Source organism: Callithrix jacchus, chromosome 7, assembly GCF_049354715.1.
Source record: "Callithrix jacchus isolate 240 chromosome 7, calJac240_pri, whole genome shotgun sequence".
In the NCBI taxonomy this organism is placed as follows: Eukaryota; Metazoa; Chordata; class Mammalia; order Primates; family Cebidae; genus Callithrix; species Callithrix jacchus.
The window spans coordinates 85359335-85382824 of NC_133508.1; the positions used below are offsets into that span (position 1 = coordinate 85359335).

At 43.8% G+C, this 23490-nt stretch overlaps 1 protein-coding gene across 26 annotated transcripts in view; it reads right to left on the minus strand.

Annotated features, from left to right (window-relative positions):
* LOC100393071 (BEN domain-containing protein 5) overlaps window positions 1-23490 on the minus strand; it is a 1596666-nt gene that overhangs the window by 124972 nt on the left and 1448204 nt on the right. For all 26 annotated transcript variants that reach the window (XR_013520038.1, XM_078331670.1, XM_078331666.1 and 23 more), the window contains one exon: window positions 9856-9967. Coding sequence is in view for 25 of the 26 variants with exons in the window: in XM_078331670.1 (XP_078187796.1) it covers window positions 9856-9967 (112 nt within the window). In the remaining variant the exon portion in view is untranslated. The remainder of the gene's footprint in view (window positions 1-9855; window positions 9968-23490) is intronic.

Here is a 23490-nt window from a genome sequence, read left to right on the forward strand (position 1 = left end):
ATGCATTTCCAGGTATTAATGAGTAAATTTCTTCTTTCCTGACTGCCTTTTCTCCCTCTTCCCTGACACACATTCATTGAGGACCTGTCCCCTCTGCTGGGTGTTGAGGATATAAAAATGACTAAGGCTAAGGCCAAGCCCTTAATGGAGACACAGGGTATAGTGGAGATGGGAGCTGAGGGACGGTGGGGTAAATGCTGCAATAGCCAGGTACATAAAGTCTATTCTCATAAGCTGCTACTAAAGGTTACGTATATGCATCGTGTCTAATCCTAACAGAAATCCCAGAAGATGGGCATTGCCATTCCCAATTTACTGATAGGAGACCTGAAGCATAGAGAGTTTAATGGGCTGGACTCAAAGAGAACCTTCTAGAAACTCTGCATTTGAAGTAATATGTATCTAGTCTGTTGAGAGGTATCTGGAGTCTTTTGGGACGAAAGGAGTTAAAGAAATTGAAGGAGGCAGCCTGCTTGACAGGAATATTTCTCTAAAGCATGAAATCCATCTCTACCCTGCTTTCTGCTAGAGTCAAAGTCAAAATCTGAAGAGTTAGAAAAACCGTGTCTTTTATCACAGGTAGGAGAAGTTGTCCTTCAGGAAAATAATGATTTCTCTTAGAATTCCTGAAAGTTTCATAAACCATCTCAAACTGTTATAGGAAAAACTGTAAACATTTCATGAATCCAAGGTATCCTTTGTTCTCAGAGCCCCTTGTACAATATTACATTTACTTCGAGTCTTTATTTCCATATTGAATCTTTCCCCCACTGGCTATTTACTGATTTCCTGGGCCATGTAGGTAGGAGTGGAGAAACAGTTGAGCAGACCTAAGTGTGCAATCCATGGTGCTGGTGTGGGTGCTTTAATCAATCCCTCATGGCACCTCCAGCGTCTGGCTGCTGTCTGAACATTTCAGCAGGGCATTCATCTCCACCCAACTCCAGGGCAAGAATCCTTCCACGCCTTGATAAAACACTTTACATTCATACACTGGATCTTGCTCTACCACTGGTGAGTTAGGCAGGTCAGAGATTGTTCTTCTCTTTCAGCAGATGGGCATACTGAGGCTTTTGAAACTAACATTTATGAGGTATCTGCAACATTTTGGAAACATTAGTTTCCAAAGCCTCAGTGTGCCCATCTACTAAAAGAAGATTGGAAGCACCTTCGTTAAGCTTCCAATCAGGCTGCCCTTCCCTGCCAGCAGCCAGGACTTTTGTGCCTTGTGGAAGTGGTGCCCGTCAGTGGATCAAGCGCTATACCCAACAGATATCTCTACAATGGCACAGCAAGATGTAGCCAAAGGGGCTCTTTGGAGACCAGTTTTCAACCTTTACAATGTATAGACAAGGGGGAAAGTTAAGTCCCAGAGAGGGTAAGAGACTTATCTGTGAGGACCAAGCAAATGAGTGGTTTAGCCACCCTCATTTGTATTCCCAGCCCCATTTATTGCCACGTGGTTTCCGCTGCTCCCTGCAGGGAACCTCTGGGATAATCAAGTCAAATGACATGGGGATGGAACAAAGGTTTGGGGACCCACAGTCCAGTTCCCAGAGTTGCTAAGGCCTCAGTGACATGGTCTGCAAGTGCCCTAGGGATGTGATTTTTAACAGAGGTGGTTCTGTCTTTTCCTAGGCAGTGATAAACATCCTGCCATGGGGGGTAAAGAATTACCTAGAATGCCATGGCTGTGGCCTCCTGTCCTCCTTTATTTCTGAGTGTGTACGTGGGGTGTATGAGAAGTACCCTTTACCCTCACCCTCCACAAAGTGGGTTTACTCCTTCCACAAAAAGGCTCTCCTTCAGGCCCGTGGACTCAAAAGCCTGTCAGGTATGGACCCTCGGGTCCCTTGGTTTCTTTTCTTTGGTGACCTGTAACAATGGCCTCAGGAAACTAGGAATACATGCAGGAACAGACTCTCAGCAGACTTTCAGTTTATGATTGATAATTCCTATATGGTAATGAGTAAAATTAAAACACTCCTGTATATATATTTTCTCTCCACATTGTATTATCTGGAAGCTAGTTTTCATAACTAATTTGACCTTTTTTTTCTTTTTTTTTTGGAGAAAAGGAAAGAAAAAAAAAGGAGTGATGGAGAGGAAGAAAGAGGAAGAAAAAGAGGGAGAGAGGAAGGAAATGTTGCTTTATTCTAAAGCAACATTTATTCTAAAGTCCCTTGGTTTCTAGTGAGGAGCTGCCATCTCAGGGCCTTCTAGCCTGGCGACCCAGTGAGACTGCTGCTTCCCCTAAGACAGACCCTGGTTTAATTGAATGGTGAAACTGCGCTGTATGTCTTTGTACATCTCCTTGGTATAATTCTCTAGAACAGCATACTTGTTTATGTGCCTGTTTTTATTTACCATGTTTATGTTTTTATGTACACGTATTTTCTGTTTGATATTTGCGGATGTATGTGTTTTCTGCATATGTCTGTGTTGCGTGCGTGTGTGTGTGTATTTTGTGGGTTGGTGTGAATGAGTGCTGGTTCTGTGTGTATTATTTGACCATGTCACCAACTGCTCTGTTTGTCAAGTAAATGTGTTATAATTTATTTATTTATTTGACAGAAAGAGAGCAGCTTATCTTGAGGACTGCAGGAGGCAAGAAAAAAAAGGAAAGAAAAGCCAGCCCCATGTTGCTCTATTTTAAAAATTGCTCCGCGTTGTTATGGCAGCTAATTTTCGTTAAATGATTTAAGGAAACGGATCTGTCTAAAAGAGCCGCAGCCAAGTTGTTATAGCAACAGAGGCAGCAGCTGAGGAGGGCCTCTCTCCTCTAGTAAACCGGGAAAATCACCTCGGAGCGTAGAAACCTCTCAAAATAGCAACCTTAGGTTCTGAGGGACTCAGGAGGTAAAGGAAAGGGCTGGTAGAGACCCATTCACCTCCCCAGATAGACCCCAAGGGGGTTCTTCTTAGCAACCACCTTTTCACTTGAGTTGAGATCTCACCATTCTTCACCTAGACTATTGCAATAAGCACCTACCTGGTCTCCCTTCTTCCCACGCAGTCTCGCCTCCTTTGATCCACTCTCCACACTGCAGCCTTAGAAATTTTCTGAAGCATGCATTGTTTATTCGTCTGTGCATTCATCATTCAACAGAATATTCTCTACAGTGCCGTGTTCTGTGCTAGGTGCTGGGAGTGTGGAAAGGTACTGAATGAAATGAATGGGGCATGTTCTTGAACAGCATGCCAGAGAACACTAGCCTTTATTCCAGAAGTAATGCAGATCCACTGAAAGAATTTAAAGCAGGGAAGACAAGCTCAAGTGGATTGACATTTTAGAATACTCCCAGGTTTCTAGACCGAAGAACTGAGGGGATGGCAATGCTGTTTATTGGTCTCTCTTCCCCTTGCTCCAGCGTCTTTGAGGACTCTCCACTGACTACTGCGATGCTCAAGACAGAGCGCATATGTGCTGGAATATTCCTAACACATGGCACTTTGTTCCATTGCTTTGATTTTTCTTTTAGTCATATTTAATTCAATTAAGAAACAATTTGAAAGTGGGCCCAAGACCTTGATTTTAGTAAGAAGAGACCACTGAGCCATAGGAAGAAGCCAAATGGCTTGGTGCAGTGTTCAGACCCACCCCTGAGCTTCCTCAGGCTGCACCTTGCCTGCCGGCACAGCTCTGCACAACAAGTTCAGAAGCCAAGGACTTCTACCTTTGTTCCACTGCTCAGCTTTTCCTGGAATGCCCTCTCCCCTATCCAACTATAACCTCCCTTCTCTCCAAAACTCAGCCACCTGATGAAGTATTACCAATTTCCAAAGGGCCAGTCCAAATGCAGATTTCTCCAGAGAGCTTCCTTGGATCCCTCACCCCCAACCCCGCATGAAGTAATTTCTCTCAGCCCCATGTTTCCAAAGCACTGTGTTTGCTTAATTATAGTACACCTTCCTGACTCCCTGGAATTAAAATTTTACAAGGGTCTGGCCTTCTCATCAGATTGTAAGCTTCTCCTGGCCTGGCACTCTGCCCTATTAATCTCTGTAACCCCAGAGGTAGTCCAAGAGCCTTACACATGGGAACATTTAGAAATGTGTGCTGCTGTCAATTAACTGAGGATTTTAAAGCAAATGATACTTTGTTATTTAGCTTCACCGAACACTGACAAGTACATAGTTAGATGCTGGTGGAGTTGCAGATGGGTGGTCGTAGGAAGCCCATTCACAAATGGGCTTAGCTTTCTAAGATCATAACTGGATATAGGTGTGAGAGGAGAGCCCTGTCTGTGGCCTTGTGGGTGAGTGACTGTGGTTGTGAGGCTGACTGTGTGATGTGAAGTCACTGTGGTACTCTATGGTATGTATACTGGGAGAAAGCCAAACTCCCGTGGATAGCAGGTAAGCTCTCAGCTGAAAGGTAATGTCATTTCTCATGCTAATTAGATCTCATATCAAAAAGCAGAATTGAAAGGGGAGAACTGGATTACAGCAAAGTTAGAACTGGCTCCCTCGTCTTTACCACCATTTGCCATCACTAAAGATCTCAAAATGTGGCTGGGCACAGTGGCTCATGCCTATAATCCCAGCACTTTGGAAGGCCGAGGCAGGCAGATCACTTGAGGTCAGGAGTTCGAGACCAGCCCAGCCAACATGGTGAAAATCCTATCTCTACTAAAACATACATGGTGGCATGTACCTGTAATCCCAGCTACTCAGGAGGCTGAATCAGGAGAATTGCTTGAACCTGGGAGGTGGAGGTTGCAATGAGCTGAGATAGCCACTGCACTCCAGCCTGGACTACAGAGCAAGACTCAGTTTCAAAAAAAAAAAAAAATCAACATGTCTAAGTGCTGCTCCCAAACAAGACATGGTTAGATGGTGAGGGGAGGTTAGGGACTGGGAAGACAAGGGGTCTGGGATCTGAGTGAGCCCCTGATGGCCAGAGACAGCTAATTTCAATGGGGGGTAAAATGGGGTAGATGCTGAGTCCAGGGCTGAAGCAAGTAAGTGAAGATGATCAGAAGCCTCTGTCCTGGGAATGGGAGTGGGTGATGCATCTCAGGTTCTATCCCTGGGAGTTTTGGACAATCTCAGCAGGTCACAGGGAAACCTCTGCCACCAGATCAGAGCCTCCATTAAAGGAAGGCACAGTGAGGGTGGCAGTGGGATCAGGAGATACTCTGAGGGAGAAAGAAGATTGGGGAGGGGTCTGTGGTTCAATTATTCCTTTTATCAGGAAAGTCTTCTAAAACCAAGTCACAGAAGCCCTAGGTTTGCTCAACATTTGCTCAACATTTATCCTGAGCACCTGCTAACAGCCAGGTCCCTGCTGGGCACCAGGGACCCTGAGATGGATTAACCAGACCCTTTCCCTGGTGGGGCGGCGGGGGGTGGGGGAGTCAATCAAGTCAATCAATCACAACTGGTAAACAGGGGCCAAGCCACAGTGTCCACAGGGAGCTATCATGGGAGTGGAACATGAAACACTTTATATCTCAGATCCAGGTTAGTTCTCTTGGTTAAACACTTTGTTTTCAAGATTATCATTTAATACCCAATGTCCCCAAGAAGGGTAAGAATGTAGTGAGCACAGGGCTAGGAAAGCAGCCTTTGAAGTCAATGTCATCACTAGTACAAGGACAGCAGGCTCCTGTTGCCAGGTTAGAAGCACACAGAAGGGCTCATTCTAGAAGCCTTCCAGGGAAGGCCAGAAATATCACTTCAGCTCTACTGCAAACTCCTCTAAAGATGGATGCATCCCTTGGCCCCACACTGCTCCTGCGTTCCCATCTCAGGAAAAGTATCACACTGCTCTGCTGCCTGTTAAAACTAGGAATTATGCAAGACTCCTTCCTCTCCCTCAGCCACAGTCACCAAGTCCCTTAGGTCTGGCTCCTTATTACCTCTAGACTCCTCCTCTTCCCTTTCAACTCCACAGCAGCAAGCTCTAATGGTCTCACAGCCTCTACTTTGGCACCTTCCAAATCTATTTTTCTAACAGGAACCAAAGGGATCTTTCTGAAACGCAAACCTGATTTGTCAATTCCATGCTTAAAATCCTCAGTGGCTCCCTATTCCTGTGAAAATAAAGTCCAGATTGCTCCCTGTATTGTAACTGCCTCTTTTGTCTGCCCCTGGTATCAGCCACACTGAATGACTTCCAGTCTCCTGAGTTAGCTACCCTTTCAAGGTAGGTGCACATGCTGTTTCCTCTGCCCGGAAAGTTCTCCTTGACCTGAGCATTCCTCATGTTTATCAGCTCAGGTGTTGACTCCTGAGTTGGGCTCCCACAACCCCTGTGCTTCACTCTATAAATGCACCTAGAATAACTGACTGTAAATGTCTGTCTCCACCAGGCTGTGAACTCCTCGGCACCCAACACAGGGCCTGAAGGAATGACAGTCGTTGTTGGAGGGTCTTGCTGATTCTCTGCTGGTGGACTCTGTGGGCAGAAGGCCACCTGGACAGGAGAAGTAAGGCTGTGCATTTAGAAACAAGTCCAGAAGTTGTCCTGGCAGTTCAGATAGTTCAGGGTTGAGTGATTATGATTATGTACGTGACAGTGAAGGTCAGGAGCAGAAATGCACTTTAAGCTATTAGGGTAGATGCCTCCAAGCACTGCAGTGTTTGCAACTGGCCACAAAGATGTCTGAAGCCAAATGTGAATTTGAATCAGATCCAGGTAATGGCTGTTGAGAGTCTGCTACACACCAGTACTGTGCTAGGTATTTTCACATCTTTTTCCTTTTTTTTTTGAGATGGAATCTCACTCTCTCACCCAGGCTGGAGTGAAGTGGTGCAATTTTGGGTCACTGCAACCGGGTTCAGGCAATTCTCCTGCCTCAGCCTCCCGAGTAGCTGGGATTACAGGCATGCGCCATCACACCTGGCTAATTTTTTTGTATTTTTAGTAGAGACAGGGTTTCACCATGTTGGCCAGGCTGGTCTCAAACTCCTGACTTCAGCTGATCCACCTGCCTCTGCCTCCAAAAGTGCTGGGATTACAGGCATGAGCCACCGTGCCTGGTCAACCTCACATCATTTTTAACTAGAGAGAGTGTATAATTTATCATCCAAACAAGAATATTTTTGAGAGTGAAAGAGGGCATTGTTAAAAGATATACTCTAGAACAACAGATATAAACCAGAACTGCCCCAGGAAAGCCAAGACTTAGGACCATTCTACCTAGAAGTCATACTTTGTGCTTTTGTTCTTGGTGACCCCTGACACATCTTATAAATACTTAAAAAGTATTTATCAGTATTTACTTGTTTAAAGTCTATTTTCCCACTATATTTCAAGGGTTGAGGTTTTTTTTTTTTCACTACTAGAAACCTCACTGCACATAGAAAGCTGTTATATAAATAAGTATTTGTGTAAAGAAGAAAGGAAAAAATGGAGTCAAAGATTGAGTGAGGAGAGAGAGAGTGGGGAAGAGAGGAAGGAACTAAGGGAGCTAAGATCCTATTCCAGGCCAGCTTGACTCCTACATTAGTGCTCCACGCCCTCGCTTGAGGCATGAAAGAGTAACCTTTAGGTAAGAAAATGGCTTATACAACCAGCTCAGCACCCAAGGTGTACTTATTAAGATCTAACCAGCTGATGATGAATGTCTTCATGGACCAAATCTCTGTAAGTCACACCTGCTGGATCTGTGTTTTGCAGCATGAATGAGCACCCAGTTGTTTGTGAGTAGATCAATAATTAATGACACAATGGCATCTGAAGCCTTTTCCTCTTTAGCAACCCTAACCTACTTCCCTTGTGTTCCTGTGTTCCTCCCCCATGCTGCCCCCAAACTTCTATTTGTGTCTTTGGGAATTTATCTAAAATACCACTTTGTTCAATGGCTTCCACTCTGTCACTCCTTCTGGTCCAGTGTCATTTTTTTGGTTTGTTTAGTTTGTTTTTTACTGTGCCTCGTCATCCTACCTGGGAATAACTGTTTTGTATCTATAAACCATATTGCATTTGGCATAATAGGATTTTCTGTGTTCAAGCCAATTCAACTCAACATGCAGTTATTGAATATCTATTATCAGCCAAATCAGAAAAAAAAAGTGTAGGAGCTTGTTCTCTTTTAGAAGGAAGTAGTGGAAGAAGGCATTGCCATTCTATCAGGAAAATTGCAGTCAACACAGAAGCCTGGGAGGGCAGAACTCAGCAGACTACAGATACTTCCTGAGAAAATCAAAGGCAGCTTCTGTCTTCAAGGAAAGATGATCAGGATGACATTGAGAGGTCAGGGGCAAGTTCATGTCTGTAAGAAATAGGAGAAGACAGCGGGGTTCCAAAGCTTAGAGAAAGGCAGCAAACCACAATCATTCTATCTCTGCATAGGGATTTGGTGAGCACAGTTCACACCTTCCTTTATAGACAAAGAGAGATGAGCTGGAGAAAGAAGCAAATATCCTAAAGCTATGTTTATGCAAGCCCTGACACACAAGGTATATTGTGAAAGGACCTAGGAATGCAAAATGCACGTAGGACGATCCAGATAACAGTTGAGTTTCATAGCCAAGAAAACTACATTGCACCTCAGGACTGACTTTTTCATTAACCCCTGCTCTAATATATGCATTTGTTTTTAAGCACACTTTTCTATGTGATCAATACCCATGTTGCTCTTTAATTCAGGACATTTTCACTGGCATCTTCAATGAGGGTAAATAGAATGGGTTACGTTGGTACATCCCTGAAGTACCCCAACTGTGTGACCTCTGCTGTCTTAGCAGTCACCACCTCTCACCTGACAGCAGTTATGGATCATAAAATCAGTCATTGAAGCTGGAAGGGACTCAAATGGAATTTCCCTAGAATGTCTTCCAAACAATTGAGTCTCCTCTGTGCACCCTTTTGGGCTAAAAGTTGAACACTTTTAGTAAGGCAGAGCTCACAGCTCACGCACACACACTCCATTCTCAGGCAGCTGTAGTTGTTATAAAGGTCTGTTCCGCTACCTCTTCCCATGTCCCCCACCTGAAAAAAAGTTCTGTCCTGCCTGTTCTGCAATAGTTCTTCAGAGACAGAATGCCGTGGCTTGCCTCATTTCTCTAAGCTATGAAGCCTCACTGTCTTCTCCTTTTTCTTACAAACAAGAATTTGCCCCTGGGAGCAAACTTAGTGTGGACACCCATTGTTCTGTCTGCCTACGTCCCCTTCTTTCTTCTGAAATGGTAGGCCCTCTTTTTGGAAACAGGTACCAATCCACCCTCCAACTCCAACACGTGGTTTCAGAAAGGCTGCCTTGTCCTTGCATATTCTTGTGTCCTGAGCCAGAATTGACTTGGCCAGAAGTGGGCATGTCCTCCAAACTAGGTCAATCATAATCCTTTTGGAACTAGACCTGGAAAATGACAGTAAGTTACTGTAGTGTTGAGAACTCGCCAGTCATGTTCCCTACATGTAGAAGAAGCCAGTTTACAGTCTCCAATCACATGACATGCCCTTGGTAGTCCTCTAATAAATTCTCTATTTTGCTTATATTAATTAGGTATACAAGTTATACCTTTTATACTAATTATATACCTTTTATATATTACTATAAAAAATTCTATAAGGATATATTATATCCTTATACTAATTATAAATACAAGTTGTATTTCTTTAGCTTGTAACCAAAGATGCTTGACAAATATGGATACACTCTAATATATTTCTTTATCCCATGAGACCTCCACAACTGAACCCACTATTTGTGAGCGGTCGCAGGAAAAGACATTGGGAGAAGGTCCTTGGTTCTGTTGGATTCAGACAAGAGGAGGCCTAGTGCCTCCCTGGGTTTAGCTATGTATTCCAAATTTGTGGCTTCTAGTGGACTTTCCCAATATAATGCTTCCCTTTCCCAGTTCAAGCCATAGATCAGCAGCTGTGGAGGGCATTTAGGTACTTACTGGGTCATTGTACATCTGGATGATGAGTTGTTTCACCCCATGCAGGGTAGGGTGGGCCCATGGAGAGGGATCCAGCCAGTGACGATTCAGATCAAACCCCATCAGAGAACACCTAGGCAGTACCCAAAGTAAGAGTCAATATAGACAGGACAAGCTGAGCTTCTCACCTGTCAAAATATGCTTAGGAGTAGGAGCAAGGATTATGTCACTTACCTAGCATTTATCATTTTCCAGAGACAGTTCTAAGTACTTTATATGAGTTAATTCATTCAGGGCCATCAACAACTCTATGAGGTCACTACTATTGCAATTCCTACTTTACAGAATAAAAAACTGAGTCATAGAGAGATTCGAAAATATTTCTGTGGTGTATCCTCATGTCAGCACCCATAAACACATGCACGTATTCTCCACACTGCAGCTGAGAAAAATGCTCAGGCCAAAACCACTGGTGTTCTCATTATGTCTTTGCTCATACCTATAGCTAATCCATTGTCTCCCTTCAAAATACACCATAGCCCAACACCTTTTTTACCACTTCCTCTGGTATCACCTTGAGCGTGCATGGTCTTTCTTTAACCTGGTCTTCTTGTTTTCTCCTTGCCTCCTCCCACCTCACCTCCCATGACAGTGTACAGCAGAAGACTGAAGAGTTCTAGAAATTTTAGACTTGGACTTGGATTCAAGTGCTCCAGTTACATAGGTTTATGTTCTTTCCCTTCTTTTGCTGAGCCCAGAGAACCAGCTGCATGTGTGAATTTGAGGACACAATATGAACACCTCCAGGGCAAAAGCCTTCTCTTTTCAAATGCCTCTTTCCTCAATGCCCCTGGGGCGACTGGGAGAACCCCATTTCTTATCACTGTGCTACTTTTATCTCAGTGAGAACCAGATGAGAATAATGTGGAAACTTCTGGGAACATCCTTCTGTTCCACATTCAGATTTTCGCTAGAGTCCTGCCTAGCCTCTCTGGCAAGTCCATCCTTAATGAGTGTGGGATAATGCCCCATGGTATGCAGAGTAGAGAGATATCACTGGGTTCAGGTCCCCTGCTGTGCTGATGGTGTACTACGTGACCTTGGGCGAGTCTCTTGCTCTCTCAAAGCCTAAATTTCCCCAGCTACAAGTAGAGAAGGAGCTTCTACAAATGGACCACACGCCTCTTTCAGCATGAACTGCACTCTCCCTACCCCACATCCTCGGTGGATTGCAGTGCACAAAGAAATGTCCCCTCTGTTCCAGGATTTTCATAAGAGCAGTGAAGCCTGGATTCTAACCATTCTCTGTGCTCTAAACAGAGGGGATCACTGATGCTCACCTTCTAGGCCAGGTAGCTACCTCCTGACCTTGAACTTGCAAAGGGTTCCCATTTCCATTTGCCATTACAACATGAGCATTTTTCTTTGTTAATAAAGTCTTTGTAACTAACGTTGTAGTAGCATTATAATATGACATTATCCTATTATATAAACCCCATAATTCATTTAGCCGTTTCCCCACTGTGGCACATTTATTTTGTTTTCAATGCTGCACCGTTTTCAAAATGCACTGATGAAAACTCCAATCCCTAAAGTTTTCTCCACATTTCAGAATTTTTTTCTAACAGTTTCCAGAAGTAGAATTGCTTGGTAAGAGGATTGACTGACTGTAAAATCACTATCAAAAATGAAAAATGGTCCTCAATATAGAAAGTAAAAAAGAAAAAAGTAATGTCACCTTCCCATAACTGCAGTATAACTACTGTTAGCCTTCCGATGCAGTTCCTGCCATCCTTCCTTTCTGAGCTTATAGTGGTATGTGCAGCAGTAGCTAACATCTAAGAAGTGCTTACTATGTACCTTTACACGAATTATCTCACTTCATTTTTGCTTTTATCCCACACAAGCCTTGTATTACTGTTTTATAGAGGAGAAGAGAAAGGCTTAGAAAATGTAAGTAACTTTCTTTAAGGTCACCGAGCTACTATGTAATGGAGTTAGAATTTGAGCTCATGTCAACCTGATTCTCAGAGTCCAAAGTCTTACCAATTGCTCTTCTTACTCTGCTCTCCTCTGACTACACTAAGTTGTCTTTCAGAAAGGAAACATTTAATGCTGCGACTAGTACCTTGATCTACAGACATATCCATGCAGTTCTTAAATATTCTTATCTGAAGTATTGCTACTCATAAAAGTGATTAAGGATAGACAGAGAGAGCCTCACAGCCACACTCATCTGAAACCTGCTCAGGGTAATCTGGCAGCATGTGGTGGAGCAGGCTTCAAACCCAGGACTGTCCAGCTTTAATGTCTATGCTCTTCTAAGGAGCAAACACTTTAAGCAAGCTCTCTGCTTTTGAGAATGTAAAAGTAAATTAAAGAGGAGAGACTGGTTTGGGGAACAAGGATGAGGCAAGAGTTAAATATAGCAATTCATCACAGTTTTATTAAGAATCTTCTACACACCAATGGTAGTGTTGCTGAGATTGAGTGATTGATAAGAGATGTTCTCTGGCCTCAAGAAATGAATAATCTAGCAGGAAGGAGAAGATATGCTTACAGGTTTATATCCATTTATAATGCAGGATAATATTGTGAGTATTAAATGAAATAATGCACAGGTTTTGGTACATAATGGTAACTCAGAAATGCTGTATTGTTGTTTTTATTGTACTTTATTATTATTTTATGCTATGTCCTATGTGAATGACATGGACTAATAGTTTCACAGTCCATCGGGGCTGGAGTGGGCAGCAGTGGTTAGGAATGACCTCTTATCTCTTCCTTCAGTCTGGGAATTAGGGAGATCTGAGTTCAAATCCATGCTCTGTTCCCTCCCAAGTATCATAGGCATTGTTCATGTCCTTTGGGGAATGCCCAGCATCTAACCCTGTTACTAGATGGGGGTTGGGTGGGGTGAGTTTGCTCCTCCATCATTACAAGATGAGGGCATGACTGTGTCTTGTCTCCCTCCACGGAAGCCAGATGAGCCAGATTCTACCTCTTTGTTCCCTGGCAGCAAGGGCAGCAATAGGAAACCCAGGCTCAGGCACCAGCCACTCCTGCCCAATACATAAACCTGGGGCTGGGTGACATGAGGCAGCAGGGAGTGCTGTGCAGCAGTGTTACTGTGGAAACAGAGGCAGAGTGTTCCGGCCCTTCAGAGTTGCTCAGTTAATTGCTCTGGTTTTCCATTCTATCTACCTGGGTTTGTGTGATTCTGTAAGCTCCTTCATATAAATTCCTTTTTTGCTTCAGTGGCTAGAGTTAGTCCTTTTTAACTTTAGCTGAATGTATCCCTAATCAGGTGGCCCTATGAAATAATTTATGGAAAATTCTGGCAGGCCCCTATATTGTCCACTTCCCAATGACTAGTCATTAAACAGAGGGAATCACTGGTCTGGGTGCTATACTCACAGAGCTCTTCCAGCCCTCACTGAGCATCTAAATATTTAGAAAGGTACATTACCCTTGACAACAGGCTTAATCATAAACAACTGTATCCTTAAGATATGCTTAGTAATGTATCTCTTTGTCCCCTCTCCTCTGCCCCCAAATAGGAATGTCCTTAGCACTGTCTTGGGCAGGTCACCAGGTTGCTCTAGGACACCTCTATGACCTAAAACTCACTACCTTTCCAGTTAGCTTATCTCATTCTTGAATCTTCCATTAGAAAATTCTTCCTCTTTAGCTGAATGTGTCTCCCAAGACACATTCTCCCCACTGGGAGACACATCTTCCTCAGCCTTGCCTCATGGAATTGCACAGAACAAGGTTATCCTGTGGAGGCCAGAGACTTTGGGACTTATAGTTATGTTTAAGTTCTAGCTGTGTACCTCACCAGCTGTGTGATCTGTTTTAAATTTCTTTTTTTTTTTTTTGAGACAGAGTTTCTCTCTTGTTTACCCAGGCTGGAGTGCAATGGCGCGATCTCGGCTCACCGCAACCTCCGCCTCCTGGGTTCAGGCAATTCTCCTGCCTCAGCCTCCTGAGCAGCTGGGATTACAGGCACGTGCCACCATGCCCAGCTAATTTTTTGTATTTTTAGTAGAGACGGGGTTTCACCATCTTGACCAAGATGGTCTCGATCTTTTGACCTCATGATCCACCCGCCTCGGCCTTCCAAAGTGCTGGGATTACAGGGGTGAGCCACCGCGCCCGGCCCTAAATTTCTTTTTTTAAAATGCACCTCTATGCTTCTGTTTTATCATATGTATAAAGAGGATAACAACCCCGACTTTCTGGATTGCATGCATGAACTCATGTCTATAAATGGACCAGCAGAATCCTCAGAAAAGCAAAAACATTGAGTAAATGATAGTCAGTGATGACAGTGGAAGTGGTGATAATTATGGCACTGTTGAAATTGTCTAAAGTGAAATATCAGCTCCTCCAGGAAGGAGAGGATTTTCACTGCCTGCACACGAGGAGTAAGTGCTTTTCCTCTGCTCCCATAGCATCTGTTGCTCCCCCAGCAAAGTGGCTACAGCACAAGATGTGGTCATTGTTGAGTCTGCATCTCCACTGGACCATGAGTTCCTCAAGAGCAAGTACGCCATCTTATTCATGTTGGTATTCCTAGGCCTGACAGAGAGCCCGGGTCATGGCAGACATTGAAGAAGTCATTGTTGAACAAACATTTCATTCTTTCCTAAGCATTTTCCTGTCTCATATAATATAGTTCTCACAACCATTCAGTCACATGATAAACCTCAATTTCCTAGTTGGAGTGTTGAGGGCCAGGAAATGTAAGCCATTCTTTAGAGGCCACATAATAAGTACGCTAAAGGGCACAGACTGGAATTCAGGTGTCTCATCCCTTGGCCTCATGGTCTCCCCCACTTGGCCATGCTGCTTCCAGGAAACCTCTTTGATTCAAAAAAGAACTTCAAAACTGAAGGAAAAGTGTTAGAGGTCAGAGATCCTGAAAGGTCAACTCCTAGAGCCAGCCTGCTAATAAAAATAGAATGTAACTGGTGATTCAAAGGCATCTTCAATCCTCAGAGAATCTAGATCTTTTTAGAAGCTAAAGCGTTTGTGATATTCTTCTGTGAGTAGTACCTGCAAGGCACTTTTTGAGCTGATTTTAAATGAATGCTTCTAATGGCACTCAATCTATCACTAGGTAGGTATTTACTGAAGAAAACATCTTACTAAAGATGCAGGATCCCTGGCTAGGAGCCTGAGTTACAGGTCCCACCTCCAATGTCTGTGTCATCTTGGAAAAGTCACCTCCCCTCCCTAGGCTCTGTGTACTTATTTGTAAAATGGAATGCTATACTTCACTTGCAGAGATCTCTTTCAACTCTCTCAGTATATGATTCTAAAGTATCAACAACTGGGCTTTTTAGTCCCCAGAGTAAGGGACATTGGAGGAAGCATATATTTTCAATTAAGTTAAAGTAAAAAGAAAACAAAATATTCTAGGAAAAGTGTTGATACAGTTTTAAAATGAAACTCCAACTAGTCAAGGATTACCAGTGTCTTAACATTAATTGCATGCATTGGTCAACATTCGAGATTTGTGGACACAAATGGGAGTTTGCCAAGAGTCAAGGCATGAGAGAGCATTCGAGGCAAAGGGTATAGCATGTGCAAAGTTAGAGAAGCAAGAATGGTCAGAAATCATGCATATTTCTAACGGTTGCTAATATGTTCTGTTTGTGTCCCTAACTGGCTATACACACAAGAGGCCAAGGCTGGTGCAGGCTCTTTCTCTTTAGTGGTTTCAGGACCAAAAAGCAGCTACCCAAAGACAGGAATGGATAAGATGGCCTCCGGATGCCAGGTTCTCACTCCTATGATTGCCAGTTTAGAGTCACTGAATGCAAAATCCTGGGTCCCTGCCCTGGGTCTCTGTCTCCTTGGTGCTCTTCTGTTATTTGTTTTGAAGATGAAATTTTTGCATAAGCTCAAAATCAAGACCTATGTTCTGACAAGAATGGGGGCTATTTAGGGCACCAGTGGGAAAGAATCTTTCACATTAGGACCATCCTAGAAAATGCAAATATATGGAGGCCAAATGTACATATGACTGCATAATATATAATATCTTTATTTTGAGTTGGAAATACTCTTAAGTATCTTTTCTTTCTCCTTCTAACCTATGAATTCCATGAGGGCAGGGATAATGTCCGAGTTATCTTGCTCACCCCCACTCCACCAATGTCTACTATAAACCCAGGTGCAGGGAAGGTTCAATACATTTATTGGATGAATGAATGAGTAAGCAGATTAACAAATGCATGAATGAATACCTTTCAGGTTTGCAAATATGGGTTAGATAGTTACTTTTAGACTTATTTTGAAAAGTTAGCACCTACTAAATGCTAGACTCATTCACAACAATCAAATTAGATAGGTATTGTTTATCCTCATTTGATAAATAAGGAAATAAAATCCAAGAAAGATTTGACCTTGAGAGGGTCATTTGACAACTAGTAAGATATAGACCTGGAATTTGAACCCTGGTCTTTTTGATGGCAGGATGGTTCACAGTCGCCTTTGAGGTCCCCCAGCCATCTGTGAGGCTGTGTGATTTATAAAAGAGATGCTAAGCTACTCATTTGTCAGATCTCCTCTTATCCTGTTCTCTTTCTTGTTTGCCCAATGGCAGAGATATAATGGTTCCAGAGAATGTTATTCAAATGGCAAATAAATAGCTCCATCTCATGAAGGGCATCATACCTTATCCCTGTTCGCAATAATGGCAGCTAGAATGAGAGCAATGATTTCAATTCCCCTCCTTATGATTTCCTTTTCATCTCTGAAGAAGGATAGAGAAAAAGGCAGCTTGGCGACTCCAGATCAATCTTGCCCTGAGCACTGTGAGGCTGCTCTAGGGAGCAGTGGCATTGACAAGCAGAGATGTATGAGGTACGCCTGCAATTGTCCCCCAAACACAGCAGTTTTTCAGCATTACCAATGAGCTGGATTGGATTAAGTATATTTGCACCAAAAGCAAAATAAATATTGCTTTATTTAATGCCACTAAAAGGTTGGGATTCAATTGTCCTTGGCCTGAGGCACCTTCCAGCTCTATTGATTGGCCAGTGTCAGAATGCCAGATAATCTGTCATCAACAGTCCCTGAAAAATGCTTAGCATGTGGGTTGGGCTCTGCTGTTGTGTAGATGGAGGATTGCAGGCAGTGCCCTTTGTCCCAAACACAAGGGATAATCATAACACATCCACTTCTCATCACCACCACCAAGATATTTAAAGCATTCTCCTCACATCCCTTCTTAGGTCATCATGATGAGGAGATGTCTGTGACCAGGACTGTGAAGACACAGAGGAGGATGGATAAGAACATAGGCTTCAAAGGCAGAAGGACTTGGGTTTGAGTCCCAGATCTGCCATCTAGTACTTTTGTGACCTGGGACAAATACATCTGTTTTACTCAAAGACTTGAAAGTGCTGGGAGGGCAGAGACTGAATCTATTTCATTTATCACTGAGTCTTCAGTACTGGTGCAGTGTCTCACACATAGCTGACTCTCAGTTGAACTGTATAAAATAGAGGCTCAGAAGTGGTAAGTGATTTGACCATGGTCCAGCAAGGACAAGTGGGCAGAGGCAGAACGTGAACCCAGTCTACCTGACTCTGCAGCCTGTGTTCTTAGCCACCATTATACTCTGTCTTAGCAGTCCTAGGGGTCAGGTAAGAGCCTAATAGAGGGACTGTCCCTCATATGCAGTGAGAGGTAGATGCAACACTTTTATTGTTTAAATGGGGAATCTAAGTCTCAAATGGGGGACTAACATGAAAGGTACCTTTATGCAAACTGACAAAAGGTGCTGCCCCCTACCACCTAGGGGAATAAGTTGCAAATAGGTGCTGCTTCTGGGTGGGTAAAGTATAGAATAATGCCACTTGGTTTAGCCAGACTTTGGATTGAGAGCAGAGTCCTAGCCCATAGCCCCCATTGACCCCTTGACAACTGAACATTTGTACAGTGCACAAACTGCACATCCGTATGGAGCAGCCTTGGATGTGCCCAAGGTTTGTAGCAAAGCCAAGATTAGCACTCAGTTTTTCTTCTTCCAAGGTTTATTCAGCAAGGTCTTTACCCTTTAATGGTAGCCTTTTTGGCATGGTGGTAGGATTGGGGGCAAGCGTGCTCAGATCACACCTGGAAAAGGGATTATCTCCAACCCCAAGAAATTACTCCTAGTGGATAAGGAGAGGCTTTAGAGTGCTTTCTCTCTTCCCATATAGAGCATACTCCAGGGATTCATCCTGTCTCTTGCTTGGCAGGAACAGACACTGGGTTCAGATGGACTTCCAGCATTGCAGCTTAAAACAATTCTTAGAGCCAGTGACCAACTGGAAAAACCTGAGATTTCATAAAAACCAATCCCCACATTTCAAAGATGGGGAAGCTGAGGCCAAGAGGGCAGAAAGAGTCTGCCGAAGTCACATAGCTATTCAAGGGTAGAATAGGAAGTTCATTCCAGAACCAAAGAGCTATTTTTCTGTATACAAGAACAACGACAAGGAGTTTACTCCTTTTTGAAAGGTCTGAGGGAGGACATTTTCTGAAGCAATACACTGGCCCTTGAGGCTAGAAATTCACCATTTCTGCTTCTTAAGTGAAAAAGGACAGAGGAAACAAAAAGGGGGCATAAAAGTCTTTTATATCTTCACAAGATCTGGGTGCTGACAAGACTCTCAGCTGCCTGCATGGAGCTCTGAGTCAAGTGTGGGCTCTGGAGCCACACTGCCTGGATAAAACCCTGGCTTGGCCAACATGTTTTATCTTGGTGGTTGAACCTCTCTGTGCCTTGGCTCTAATCTGAAAAGTGAGAATTTCATCTATCTCAGAGGGCTGTTTTGAGGACTGAATGAAATCATATAGGTAAAATGCCAAGGACGCCATCTAGATTGAGATAAGCACTACACATGTTAGCTTTTTGTGCTTTGATCTTGGTTGATGTTCAGGATCCTTCACAATCTGGTCCCCAGTTATTTCTACACATCTTACGCTATGTTGTCAATCTGTACACCATGCAAGGGTAGCACATGATAGAGCCCGTGAGCTCATAACGAAACAGTACCCCTCTGTGGGCTGATGCAGTTCCGCCAAATCTCAAGTCTTGTCAAGCCAATGCTGCACTCCACCCTCCACCTGCCCTCTTAGCTGGCACCTGTGTGTGGTGCACATACTGTACCCTGTGTAGGATGCAGCCTGGACCATGTGCCACAGCCACACCAGACCACTTGGCATTCCCCAAGGACCTCCACTCACTCAGGGCTCAAGCAGCAAGGCTCAAAGGGCTCTGGGTCAAATCTCTGGGTGTGATTCTTAGATCTCCTTCTAGTAAAGGCAATACTTGGGCAAATGACTTAACCTCTCTTTGAGTGTCAGTTTCCTTATATGCAATATGAGGATAATACAAGACCTACTATGTAGGTCCATGAGGTTGTTGGGAGGAATTCCCCTTTGCTTTCAATCCCAATGGTAACCTTCAGTCCTCAGGAGTAAAAAGAATGGGTCTTCCTCTTCATTCCCTTGTTTCCTCTTCCCAAGGAAGGAGATGGAACTTATCTGACTAGTCAGCTCCAGAAAAGAAGCAGAGCCCATTTGGGCCTAGCTCCTCTTAGCATGTGTTTTTGGGATCTGGAATCCTGAAGGGTCTGCCCTCTTAGCTGGCATCTGTGTGTGGTGCACATACTGTACCCTGTGTTGGATGCAGCCTGGACCAGGTGCCACAACCACACCAGAACACACCAGTGGTCTCCTCGCTGCCACATGGCGTGCTTTCTAGGAGGCTTCTTGCCTCCTTTTCTGCCTGTGTCTGGTGGGAAAGTTGAATTTTGAAATAAAGGAGGCAAGTTTGGCCACAGATATAAACTACATCTTCCAAGTCCTGCTTTTATCAATAATAAAGCTAATATTTTGACTCCTATTTTTCTGATACCTGTATCTCCTTCTAAATTGTAGGAATAGGGGGAGAGTAGGAGCAGTAGTATTATTATCACTCCAAATCTCTAGTGGAAATACTACATATAAAACACTTAAAATAGTGTCTGGCAGGCTGTATACATTCAATTAATGTTTTATATTATTATTACCATGTTGTCATTTATTATAATTACTCCTTTGTTTTGGAACACGCTGCCATTCTCTTCCCCTGGCCAACTCCCATTCATCCTTCAAGATTCATCTCACACAGTTCTTCCTTCAGACATTCTCTCTGACTTGCCCTATCCCCACCCTCTTGGCTGGGTTAAGAGGTGCCTCCTCAGGGACTTCACAGCCTGGGAATCTCCCACCATCAGCACGATTATCTCCTCTCTGGACTGTGAACTCCTTAAGGACAGCAAAAGGGCCAAGCCTACTCATATTCCCCAGTGTGTGGGCCAAAATATGTGCTTGGGGATGGGTTGGTGGGTTGGGAGGGCAGGAGAGGAAAAAAAAGAAGAGAGGGAAGAAACAGTTCAGTTAAAAGGCTTCTCATGTGGAAGCAGAGTGCCAGCATAAGCACAGATGTGAACAAGAGCAAGCTGGTTTAAGACAATGGAAAGAGCCCAGGAAGGCAAGAAGAACAGATGGGGTGGACGCAGGAAGGTGGACAGTGGGAGAGGAAGCTGAAAAGAAAGTTTGAGGCCATTGTGCAGGCGCCGAATACCAGGCTAAAGAGCTTTGGTTCTTCTGAGGGTCAGTGGGGAGCCGCCGAAGGAGTTTTACATAAAGAACTAGCTAGCACTATTCAAGCAGTGGTTTAGGAACTAGGACCAGAAATGATGAAGTTCTTGATTCTATCACACTGTTTTGCTCTTCCAGACTCCCCAGCCACTAATTCTGGGTTACTGTCTCCTCAGAGGCCTGTCTTCACTGTAGAATCAATTATTAAGATCAACTTGCTATCAACTCTAACTTTGAAATGCTATTCAGCTGCTTGCAGGGACAGAGACAGGGAGCTGCCTCCACAGACATCTCGCCATCTGGCCTTTTCTGTGGAACCTGGCTGGGAAGCTCATTTGAATAATTGGTTTTGGCGGTGTGTACTTGTGGGTTAGACACCTGATTACACTGCCAGACCCAGTGTCCTTTCAGCCTCCACAGAAACATCACTCAGGTTACGTAAAGCAGGAGAGAGTCCCTGAGAGGTAAGGGTCTGTCTGGCCCCTGCTCTCACGCTGGCTTTATCTGAACTAACTGTATGGCTCATTTACTGTGTGACCTTGAACGAGTTACTTAGCCTCTCTGTGGCTTGGTTTCTTCTTTGCTTCAAGAAGGAGAGTGATTCGTGCCCTGCCTACACCACAGGCTTCTTGTAAGGATCTAAGGGAAGATGGGGGAGTTTCAGCTTAGCAGAAATGCAAGTGGAAAAATTTAAAGATTTAGGTTGAGGAGAGCTCAATGTCAGACAGCAACATGGGCTGTATTAGAAGAAGCATGGTCCCTAGAATGAGGCTTCTGATGGCCTCTTTTTATTCCTACTCCCTGCATTAATTAGTTCTAGGAATTGAGGGGGTTACTTAATCTACCTAGGTCTCAGTTTCCTCCTCTGCAAAATGAGAATCATAATGCATGTGTTCCAAGGATTAAATGAAACAATAAATGCAAAATGCCTAAAATAGTGCCAGGTTCAGCATGCTCAATAGATGTTAGCTGTCATCATCACTGTTATCATCATAATGATATCCTTCAGTCCTGGACCTCAGGCCTGAAAGACAGACAATGACAAACATCTGGAACACATTCAGAGGACAGCAGGAACGAGAGGGAGGGGAATGGATTTCAGATTACATATGAAAAGTTAGAAGGCTTTGGGGATGTTTGGCCTGGAGCAGTGGTGGGATTGAGTGGGGAGCCGGGAAGGGTGGGAACACATGATCTTCAAACGGCTGGAGGCTACCCTGTGAAAGGTAGGCCAGGCTTGAATAATCCTTCAGAGGGCAGAGGCAGAAGTTACATGCTGGCAGGTTCAGCCTGAAAACAAAGTGCTTTCTAACAGTTAGAGGTAGCATCAGCATGGCATGATGCCTTGGAAGGGAGAGAACAACCTGTGCCTAAAGGCAGGCAAGCAGAGGGGGCATGGTCTGGACGGGGCACCGGACTCAATGTTTCTCGTGATGCTGTGATAGGGCACCCAGCAGGGAAATGTGACCAGGGCAGGGAAGGAGGCTCAGAGTGAGGAGGGGCTGGCAGATCACTCAATGGGGCAATACTTGCTGTGGATCTTTGTTTTCTGTTTCTAGCTTGATGAAAAAATATGCAGTTTTTATGCTGTTACAGAACAAATAGAACATTGACATATTTATATTTTACATGGCTGATTTTAGGTTCTATTCTACTTTTTGGTCGTTTGAAATGTTTCTCCTCTAGATTTTGACGTGGAAGAGGTAGGTAGGCCAGTTATAACGTGTTTGTGTGTGTGTGTGTGTGTGTGTGTGTGTGTGTGTGTGTGTGGTGTGTGAGTGTGTGTGTGTGGTGTGTGTGCTGGAAATACCTTCTCTGGTGGTTTACCCTCTGCTATGGTTAATGATGTTTCATTGTGTAAATCTTTGTCTCCCTTTTATGTCTAGTGATCTCATATATCATCTGTCCATCAAAAACTCTCCTTCATCACTACCAGTCAGAAGGAAGTACTCTCTGCTTCAGGAGACAGTGTATCAAGAGGTTAAAATTGGAGCAGCCTAGGGTCAGCAACTGGCAGGTTCCTTGGTACTTATGTGCTTCACTCTCCCTCTCTACTTAAAGTAGGAACATCACACTGCCTCCATCACAGGGCTGCTGTGAGGATTAAATGAAATGATACACATAATGTGCAGTGAGGAGACAGATATTAGCTCCTGTTGTATCTCTAGGCCCCTATTGCATATGCCATATTTCTAGTGCAAACACTGGGCTTCTTATTGGCAAGAACTACCTCTGATTTCCTTCTGCTTCCCCAAGGCCCAATACAGGGCCTGACACCCAGCAGGCCCCTCAACAAACCTTAGTTAAATTGGATTTACTGCACTGGAGCATCCTTTGCTATATAAGGCTTGCCCAGGGCCAAGAGACATAATGATGGTGAGAGTCTGCACATCGTACAGCATCCATTTCCACCATGGGCTCTGCGGTGCCGTGCCGTAATGCAGAATCATTTCTCTACCACCCATAGAGGTCTGTTCCTCCCCACCCCACCTCCACACTAGCAAGAAATACTGAGGTTTTTCCGAAGATGAGAAATTTCACAGCATCCTGCTATCTTTTGGGTAACTGCGTATTTTATGATGACTAATAGGCAATTACTATGGTAATATTGCAATTCAGCATGTGTGAGGTTTGGGAAATGAGAAATTATGGGTAACTACTTTGGACTCATTTCTATGGTAACAAAAAGTAATTGTCATTAAATACCAGTTATTCTGAGGCTGTACCTGGTAATTATAGATTTTTATGCCCAGAAACATAAATAAAACCAATAAATTTATTCAAAGGTCTATGAATGTTTACTTATACATGGCTCTATGAAATACACAATGACAAGCACCTAATTAAGAAATGCAAACCCAACACAGGGTTTCATATTGTCATATGGAGATGGAAAGTATGTTTTTCTAATGGAGGCAACTTGTGCATTACCTATGCTCAGAAAGTGAAGTGGGGTATAGGTGGGGCTGAGGGCTCTCTTCTCTGCAAAAGAAGGGATGAGGAAGG